The 9,914-nt window shown below is 38.6% G+C and overlaps 1 protein-coding gene and 1 long non-coding RNA gene across 4 annotated transcripts in view; one reads left to right on the top strand and one right to left on the bottom strand.

The window, feature by feature from the left end:
* The first annotated feature begins 369 nt into the window (after window positions 1-369).
* Window positions 370-9,914, top strand: part of CFAP206 (cilia and flagella associated protein 206) — a 14,814-nt gene continuing 5,269 nt past the window's right edge. Inside the window, exons 1-9 of one of the 3 annotated variants that reach the window (XM_010404436.3) lie at window positions 370-599; window positions 1,914-1,997; window positions 2,294-2,384; window positions 3,440-3,628; window positions 3,895-4,053; window positions 4,520-4,728; window positions 5,448-5,567; window positions 8,022-8,220; window positions 8,943-9,080. In XM_010404436.3, coding sequence (XP_010402738.1) covers window positions 492-599; window positions 1,914-1,997; window positions 2,294-2,384; window positions 3,440-3,628; window positions 3,895-4,053; window positions 4,520-4,728; window positions 5,448-5,567; window positions 8,022-8,220; window positions 8,943-9,080 — 1,297 coding nt within the window. In that variant the 5' untranslated portion in view covers window positions 370-491. The other 2 variants (XM_010404451.3, XM_039567998.1) reach the window with 2 other exon arrangements.
* The window catches only part of LOC120411601, a 7,434-nt gene continuing 5,541 nt past the window's right edge, over window positions 8,022-9,914 (bottom strand). The window contains exon 2 of the long non-coding RNA XR_005604030.1: window positions 8,022-8,841. This is a non-coding gene — a long non-coding RNA (uncharacterized LOC120411601). The remainder of the gene's footprint in view (window positions 8,842-9,914) is intronic.

The raw sequence follows: 9,914 nt of genomic DNA, 5'->3' as shown, positions 1-9,914 counted from the left end.
GTATTAAGGTATGTATACCCACGGACGGTATGCATGTGTCTTTATACACACGTATGTATGTATATTTACACGCACCTACATACAGCCATAGCCGCAGACGTCCACGCACACGGTTTGTGTGTGCACTGAGATGTTCATGTACCCATACACACCTACACTCCTGTGCCTCTACAGCTGGGCATATATGCAGGCGTGTATGTTCTGCACGCACACCGGCCCATACATCCTGTACAAACACGCGTCTCCCTATGCGCTGTGTGTCAATTCACACCGCCGCGTGCCCCTCGCCGCTCTCCCGGCAGGCCGGGCCGGGCTGGGCCGCGTCCCCACGGCAACGCCCGGGGCTGGCGCTCGGCCGCGGCCGCTCCCGCCCCTCGCCAGCGGCCGCCGGCGCGCTCTGGGGTCGGGACGGGCTGCCCGGCGGGGCCGCGCCGAGAGGAACCCTCGCTGAAGTGAATGTAACCCCGCTAAGGCGTGTGTGCTTGGCCAGCATGTCCGGCGAGCTGACCCAAAGCGTGATCAAGAGAATAATCCGCCAAGTCGGCCTGGAGTGCGCTGCCCAGGGACAGACCCTCTCTGAAACCTTGGTGGCCTTCATGGTAAGCGCGAAGGGAAGCGTTCAGGGGCTGGCGGCAGCTGAGGCTTTCAGGACTGACCTGAGCTTGGAAATCTCTTGGTTTCCAATTGCCTGCATTGAGAAATTTTAAAGGGGCATCCAGCGACATCTAGTAAAGGGTCCTGTAAAAGTATTTTATTCCCCTGAAATCTGTGTGAATATAATGCCCCAAGAAGGCTGCAGGTCCTGAGTCTTGGAAACTCTCTGAACTCCAACTCAGAGCTCTTTCTCAGTTTTGTTATGCAGGCAGATTACCATTATTTTCTTTCAGAAATGGAAAAGAGAAGTGCTCTCAAGTTTTAATAACGTTTCTTCACAACCTCATAAATGAATGTGTGATCCATAGGTGAATGTTTAATGCAGCACCTATATTTGTTCTTCGATGTTTACCTCCTCTCTCTATTGTGATGGATAATTTTTTTTGTTGTTTCTCTGTTCACACAGGGCCAGGTAGTACAAATGGGCTGAATATTTGAAGGAGTGGGCTCTGATCCCACTTAAAGTGAAAATTTAATGGAATCAGTCTCAGTATTGTCCTTGGTAGACAACCATAAGTATCCTAAAAACATTTTACATTTTGGCTTCTCTTAGGAGACATAGCACTGCTGCAGAATATAGTCTGAATGCACCTCCAGAGATGTGTCTGAAGAAAGATGGAGCTAGGTTCCTTTTAAATTGTTGATCATCTCTTGATAAACTTGTGTATAAATGCAAATGGTTCACAGCAGTACTGTTGATCTGCTGTTTTTTCCCCTAAAGGTGACACTACAGATCTAGAAAATAGATTGGGCTCAAAAGCAGTATTAATCAATTAAGCAGGAAAATTTTAATGAGTAAAAAATTCATACAAGTGGCTGGCAAGGCACCCAGCATGAACACCAACTGCAAACATTAACATATTTTGCTGCATGCAGAATACTATGGGTTTTTTATTCAAATGGTAAATGTTTATACTGATGACTATAACAGCAACAAAGAAGTTTATAAACAACCATGATGGATTTTCAAAAAATGTTACTTAGGAAAATATTTTTCCAGGTAATTTTCAAAGGAGCTGTATTTAAATGTTTTTTCCAAAAAAAAAGGTTTTTTTCTTCATTTGCACCTGAGAACTGAGATTGAAGCTGACTAGATGAGAAATGAAGTGATTTTGTTTCATTATCAAAGATTGAAATGGATAAAAATGAATAGTAAAAGAAATACTGAATGCATCTGAGATTTTTCAGAAAATAAAAGGTGAGGTGTGAAGATGATATTTTGAGATGTAAATTAGTATCTTTGTTTTGGCAATCTCTAGGTGAAAGCTGTTGTTTTAGATCCAAGAAATGACTTTAATATGGATCGAATCCTTACAGAAAACAATATGCAGGATCTTATCCAGGTAATTCTGACATGATGTTGAGAGTCAGTATTTAGCTAAGACTACAGCATTATTTTCTACCTGTTCCTGTAACTAAAATGACATGCACACTTTCAAAATTCTAGTGCTACTTTATTCTCATGGTTCTGTTGCTAAAGACAGCAGTTTCTGTAAATAAATGCCTTAGAAAAGCTTTATATGGAGAGAATGGTAGCAAGGGGGCTCTACAGCTGTTGTGAAACCTGTAGTAGATCCCTGTCAGTTCAGATGTTTCCCCAGAGATGAGAAAGAATTCACTTCTCTGACTCTCTTTTTAGCGCTGTGTTACCAGACTGCTTGACACAACAAACCCATCCCTAAGCACAATTAAGATGCAAGTTTATTTTGATATGAACTATGCAAACCGAGGTAATTTCTAATATGTTTTCATAGAAGTTGATGCTGAGTTTAGAATTTAATAATAGTAATTACTGTTAAATGAATGCTGGCAGTAAAGCAAAATAAAAATCCCATGAGAAATTTACTGTACAGGAGTCTGATGTTTCAGTATGGGTATAGTAGGGAAAAGTGTACATAAAATTTGAGAGTACACTCTTCTCATCCTGTCTGAGAGATTTACTGAATAGAATGTATTAGGTTGCTTGAGGACAATTACACTTTCAGGTTCAGTGGTTAGCTGTTTTCAACCTGCACCTGCACCTGCACCTGTGTGTCTGAAGGCACTCAGAACTCTGCTCGTGTATCTCAAAGAGAACTCAGTGTTTTATCAATATCCCTAACCGGGAGATGTGAGTAATCTTGAACAATCAGTTACAGTTTTAATTGAGTACATTTTTGTCTCATCAGTAGTAATTTCATATGGTCTGAGAATCGGAATGTGAAAATAAAATGAGATGGGGAAAATGCCTCTGCTGTAAATGTAACTTCAGATCTCAATGGGACAGTGGAGGCTGGCTGGGAAATAGAAGACACAGAACAAGTACAGACATGAGAAAAGCATTTCTGTGTGGGGAGATAATGAAAATATTTTCCTGGTAGCATGGATTAAACCCAAAAATTAGCAACACTGGGAGCTGCTCCTAAATCCTCTGAACTCTATAAGCTAAGTAACTCCAGCAAGTTTTTGAGATCTTGAGTAGTGTTCAAATTTGAGCATGTAAGTTCTGGTGTGTTTGAAATATGTCCTACAGTCAGAGGAGTCCAGAGAGCCAGAGACTTGCTGTTTAATTTGGCCTGAATAGTTCTCAGGACTCTACTGGCTGATGTTAATCATGCTAATTATATTAATGTGTAACTCTTCTGTATTAAATTCTAATGGTGTGGTACTATGAACATCTCTTCCACATACCTGTCCTTCAGAAACCTTAAGAGGGTGCTCTGACTGTGGAAATGAATTGTACCCTCTGTATAAGCCAGATTTCAAAGAATTTAGATAGCACTTTCTAAGCATCCTTGTTTCCTAGATGATTTACTCAGTGAGCAGCAGCGTGTTCTGGAAGGAAAACTGGCTCCTATGGTCAGAGCTATCACAGAGGCTGGTGCACGTGCACAAGAAGAAAGAGAGAATATGTATCAAAAGATTGTTACTTATGTGCTGCTGAGATCTGGCCTGGGAGCCCCAACAGATATTGAGGCTGTCAGGGAGGTAACAGGTCAGTAAACTCCCAGCTGTGAAATTGGGCTTTTCTTCTTGAAAAATAAAATTTCACCTTCTCTTTGCTGACATTTAGATACAAACAGGGTAAACTGTGATAAATGCTTACTATCCAAACTGTCATTGCTCAGCCTTGAAGTGTAAATTTCCTATGGGTTTCCTACTTTTTGCATTTGTTCAGGAGAGGGTATTTTTTCTTATTTAATGATTTTCTTTTCTGTTCCCTCATATTGAGGGTTTTCTCCCACTTTGTAATGCTTATAGCTGCCTTGCAGAGTGTATTCCCCCAGGCAGAGATGATTACTTTCATCTCACTCAGTAAGAAGGACAAAGAACAACAGCTGAAAGATCTTGCCATGCTAGTCACAGGAATTCGTTTGTACAACAAGCAGTGCCAGAAAGGAGGAAGCGGCATTGAGGACTGTAAGTAAACAACTGCATTTGATCTGGGTATTCCCAATTCATTCTTCCCGGCCTTCTTCACTGGAGCTGCTCCAATAATTTCCCATCCCAGGGAGGCCTGTAACTGTTATTAATATTTTACAAATTAGGAAACTGAGAATTCAAACTTGTGCAGATTCTCTCAGGAAACCCATGTCAGTTGTAGCAACAGAGTTGCATCTAATATAAAGCAAGCTTTCTCACATTCCTTGACTTCACTGTGATATTTCCACACCTGTAATTCTAAATATTTGAAACAACCTGACTAGTGAGATAGGGTGGTTGAATCTGGTTCGCAAGTATTTGGAAATGCATGAATATGAGGACAAAATTTAGAAATTAAAATTTTATTAGAGGATCATTATGCTCAAATATTGCACTTTAACCATTCAATAATGATTTCATTATTTCTTTTTATACATATTTCGTATTTATTCTACGTGAATAGTGCCAGCCATCCTGAATGAAGCCATTCCGTCAGCTACACAGACTGTCGATGAACGTCTGAATTCCTGCCAGCTGCTAGCCCACCAGTACACAGCCCTGCTGGAATCCATGCAGGAAGACCCCCCCAGATACTCCCGGCTTAGTACTTTTAAATTAAAAGAAGCACTGTTCAATGTGAGACAGTACGAAAGCTTCCTAAGCATCCTTCTGGTGAGATATCATCGTGTTATATCCTGTGGACTTTTATTGCAGGTGGAATGTCTTCAGCTTACCTACTTGTACAGGACAGAAATATAAGAGAAATTATTCGGAAATAAATGAAATAAAATAAAATATATTTTTAGATAAAGAACCATAGATTGTTTAGGTTGGAAAATACCTTTAAAATCATCAAGTCCAGCCATTATCCTATTAGTCTGGCACTGTCAAGTGCACCATTAAAGAGTTGTTTGCATAATGATTCTCTGCCCCAAAAGGCATGAGAGAAAAAATCTCTGTGATGAATCCATAAATTATCTCAATTTTAGTGTGCAGACACCCCCAAAATATATGGAGTCATCAAAAATCTTTGAAGAATACAGCTTAAATGCTTGTTAATGAAGAGCTTTTCATTTGTGTTTTGAGAAACTGCAGGCATTTATTAGTCTTTCCTATATAAGGCATTGAAAAAATATTTTTTATTTTATTTTGTTCTCTTCATTGGGAAAATGTAGAGGATTTTCTATAAAAATTGGTAGTTTATGTGTGAGTGAAGTGTCTAAACACCTGAACATTTAAGGAAAAATGTATTTTGTAGAAAGCTAGAGTACATTTTGTTCCCTAAAACAGTTGTTCTGAAAATAGTTGAATGAAGAGATCCAAGTAAATACTTATTACTAAATACTTGATTTTTTGAGTATGATGCATCTTACCTGGAGTTCTCTTTCCAGTCTGATGCAATTACAAATGCTCAAGAAGTTGAATCATTGGGTGTTCAGGTTGAAGCAACAATGATGGTACTGAAAAACAGAATGCAGGATAAGACTTCCATAGAGTCCAAAGACGTTTTTGTAAGTATTACAAATGGAAAACCCATTACTTCTTCAATAGAAAGAAATTATTAAAGTAAGATACTTTGCTGGTGTGTTTTTGACTAGTTTATATTAAGAAAGGGGCTGCATATTTTTTCTCTATATTACAGTATCATCTGTGATTTTTGAAGGGACAACTAAAAGACTTGCTCTTAAGGCATAAAAAAGGCAAGGTACAATAAAGGAGCAAAGGAATTAAATGGTATTTTACTGTAAGTGTCTTGAGTTATTTGTCAGTATTTGTAGATTTACAGTGATATTTTCCTTTTTTGTGTGTGTAAATATTCTTTCCTGTTCCTTGCAGAAACTGTAAGAACATAATGGTTGCAGAAAACAGCACATCAGAGTGTGATTCTTTAAAAGTTCCCTTAGATAGCAATCCCTGTAATTACAGTATGAGTCACTGATATAATTTTTCTGAAGAAACTGGGTTTCTGTGATAGGGGTGTCAGCCTCTTTTCCCCTCACAATAGCTTCTGAACCTGTTGGCAAGTTTCAGTCACATTTGTCAGAGTCCAAAGATCTCAAAATATGTCATTTTCTGCAAGTTTTGTGAAAAAAAAAAAAAGAAAGAGCAACTAGAAACACACAATTAGAGCCTTACCAAGATCAAGTCTGAAATGGGCAGCAGCCACTGAAGGTACCTCTGCAGGATTGATATTCTGTACTGTTGCACCCTTGGTTGGGAGCTACAGGACATGGGAGGGAGGTATTGGGGGGAGAGGGAATGAGTGCTGTGAACTACAGGTATTATGGGGGAGGCTGCTTGATGAGCCTGGGAAAACCTGGGATTATTATGCTGGCATGTTATAAAGGAAACGGGAGAGAAATATGCTAGAAACCAGCTTCATTTAATTTGCTTTTCATGTAACAGCTCGTTATTTTGTGTGATTTGATTACCATTCCAATTCCTTGTGGTTAGCTCCTGCACCAGCATGCAGTTTCATCCATATTTTAGGTTATTTTTCAACATTCTAAGCTAATTATTAGAAGGCAAAATAAAGCCTACTGTGGAGGAAGAGGAAGATTATGACCTCCACCTACTCAGTTTATTTTTTACACTTTCCATAAGGGCATCCAAGCTGGAAACTCTTAGGAACAGCACTTTAACTGAGTGATCCAAGCTTCAGTTTATGTATGCTTTTGATTTTATAAACCAGATGTTCTCATTTGGAGAACATTTTCCCCTCTTGTCCAGCTGTTCAAAGCAGTTTTTTCTCTTCTGTATCTTTGTGGGGCTTAAGTGACTGATATACCTTATCCCTTTCCCTAAAAGCTGACTGTTGTTGTTTGCTGCCTTCCTAGAATTTTTTTTTGCTCCAGGTTGGTTAGTTGTTTTGTCTTCTCTGCTGAAGACAGAATATATAATGCCTTTTGATTTCAGATCCTTTCCAGATTTTTATATTAACACACCATTTAAATAACTTCTCTTGTCTTTGGCTTGTTGTTGACAAGCTGGATCCTCTACAAAGGTAGAGAAGCAGGGCATTCTGTCTTTTAAAAGCATAGGATAAGGCCTATATCTGTAGTAAATATTTGTTTTAGGAAAAATAGTACATTTCATTAGTATTCCTTGTTTTTTCTATTAAGAATGTTTTTGATCTTGCTGCCCTTCCTTTAATTTCTTCCATTTTTGTAACCATAACATTTCCACAGCATTAGCAATGCTGATGAATTCCAGAGCTGGCTCTGTTGGCTGTTCTTACGATAATGTTGTTAACATGCATAAAATGTGTTGTTAAGTGCACATTTCAGATTGGTTGAATCTCTTCCTGTAAATGCTCTCTGTGTGTTTAGATGTAACAGGGCACTTTTTATGTCATTGTCATTGAAAACAGCATTTATACTTAAAGCTTATAGGCTGCCTCTTTATGTGCCTACACCTGTACACCAGCGTCACTGCCAGGAAGGGCAGCTTCCAGTTTTGCCCTGAACCATGGACCACTCTGAAGAGGCCTGCACCCCTTCCATTTGGCACACGTGGGGCTGCAGTACCTAGTCACTCTGGAAACAGGGCAGACAAAATAAAAAAGCCTCATAGTTTGTACCTAGGTGTGGTTTTACCTAGTTTGGTAATTAATCAGCTGTGTTCCTTCTGGTCCTTATTCCTGTACACCATATTTTCAGTTATAAAACTGTATGTCAATGAAGTGCTCAATTCAAGGCATGGTCACAGAATACATTTATTTGGAGTAAAATACAGAAAAGTACTATTCTTGCCTGTGGGATGACATGCTGGATATACTTGCTTTAGGCATATGTGGTGGAAGCTCCTCTTACAGTGTCCCTGAGTTCCCCTTGAATTTATGGTTGCTGAAGGCCTTGGAGATCAGCCCTGCTTTGTTCATAGCGGAGACTTTTGTGCACAGTGCTTGGGTTACACTGTAGACATAAAACAAATCTGCAGTTCGGATCATTTTCTTTATGTTCTAGCCTCTGTTTATGGAACTTTCTAAGCTTTGGACCGGCTTTCAGGATGCAAAACTACTGCTAAGCTTCCTCACAAATATGACTGACAATCTGCAACAATTCTTGGAAATCCAATCACAGCTTTTTCCAGAGGAAATGCTAACATCTTTTCTGGAAGGAGTGACTGTGAAAAGTGATGAGGAAAGGATAAAAGAAACCATGGGTATGGAAAGTTAATACTTGTTTGTTTTCCCTCATTTTCCAGATTTTGTAGTTGGAATTTTCTTTACAAAAGGTGCTTTACAGAAGGTGGTATATATTGATTTTTTAATACTCAGAATTTGCACAGTAAATTAAAATAAGCATTGTAGGGTATAGATTTACACTTTCATGTAGTGTAGCTTGGAATTTTATTTTTACATGTAAAATTTAAATGTAGCTTCTAGATACAAGCATACCTTACAAAAATGGCAGAATGATCAGAGAATATATATAATATTTTAAAAGACTTTAAAGTGTATTTGTGTCTTTTTATACCTTTCAGAACTTTGGAAATGGAGGGGTAGGTGATAAACAAGATAATTTAGCAGGGTTTCAGTTACCAGAAGTGTTTGTTTGTAAGATGGTATCCCTAGGAACCAAGTGTTATGCCAGGGAGTTTGTAATACATGCGTGGGTGAAAACAAAATGGAAGAATAAGATATTACCTTCCTGTTGTTGTCCCCTGTTTCCAGAGAAAACTAATGCTACTAAAGAAGATTCCTGCAGGACTTATTTTTCAGTAGGTTCTCTTTCAAGGCAGGACTAAAGTTTGGCTTTTGGGATCTGGGCACTGCAGGTCATCCTGTGAAAATCAGAATAATCTGGTCATCCTGTAATATTATTATCTTTTAAACATCTGATATTTTAATATTGAAATCCTTCCTTTGTTTTATCTTTTCGTAGAAACCAGAGTGAATGTTTCTGATTTCAAGAACCAAGAATGGCTTTTTCCAGAGACTACTGATGATTTTGATGAGTTGCTAATCCAGTACCATGGTTTCTGTGCACATTCAATTGGTGTGAAAGGTCTCACCCTAGTAGGTATGCTTTGTAGTTAGACATTTTCCATACTATATATTTACACAAGGACTAGGGAAAATGTAAAGGCATTGTGAATGCATCCTCTTATGTCAAAGCTGGAATACTGTTTTTCCACATTTGCAGTTTTCACCTCAGCTAACTTATTTCCCTTGTTAAAGTATGGTTCTTTAAATACATGAATAAACTGCCCTTAGTAGAAGGTAGGAGGGCTTGAAGAGCAAGCAGGGGCAGAAACAAGATGGGATGGAGAAACGTTTCTTCCTGCTCTATGTGCATCTGTATCACCTCCACTGTAGCAGAATACAGGTTTGTTTACTGTTGTTAATGTGCTATAATGCAGGCATAGGGAAATGACCATTCCTTCTATTTTGTGTGTCTGTATGTTGCAAACATAGCCATTCATGCCTACATCACATGTATTTTTAAATAGTCATGAGAAAGTACTAAAAATCTTTCCTGAAAAGAGTGCAAAAGTGCACTTGATTAAGTCAACTAATTGTAGGAATTTTTGTCTCTCTAGGCTCATTTGTCTTGAAAGTAAGCCTTATTTCAGCTACCCTAGTTCATGTTTTCTGTCTCCCTATCCTTTCTAGAACCTGTCCATATAGAATTTTTTTAAACCTACTGGAGTTTGGGAGGAAAATATGGCCATTTACTTGTCAGTATTAAAGAACAGCTGTTTCAATAGCAATGTAGTTTATTTACACTTATTTAGTATTGCACATGAGAACATCTGTCCTGAGTTGGACTGAAGGTCTCTCTAGCCCTGTATCTGATTACTGCTCATGGACAGTCATGAACACTTTAAAATTACAAGAATTCCAGTCAGAGTGA

Source organism: Corvus cornix, chromosome 3 (genome assembly GCF_000738735.6).
Source record: "Corvus cornix cornix isolate S_Up_H32 chromosome 3, ASM73873v5, whole genome shotgun sequence".
Taxonomy (NCBI): domain Eukaryota; kingdom Metazoa; phylum Chordata; class Aves; order Passeriformes; family Corvidae; genus Corvus; species Corvus cornix.
This window is presented reverse-complemented; position numbering and strand designations above follow the sequence as displayed.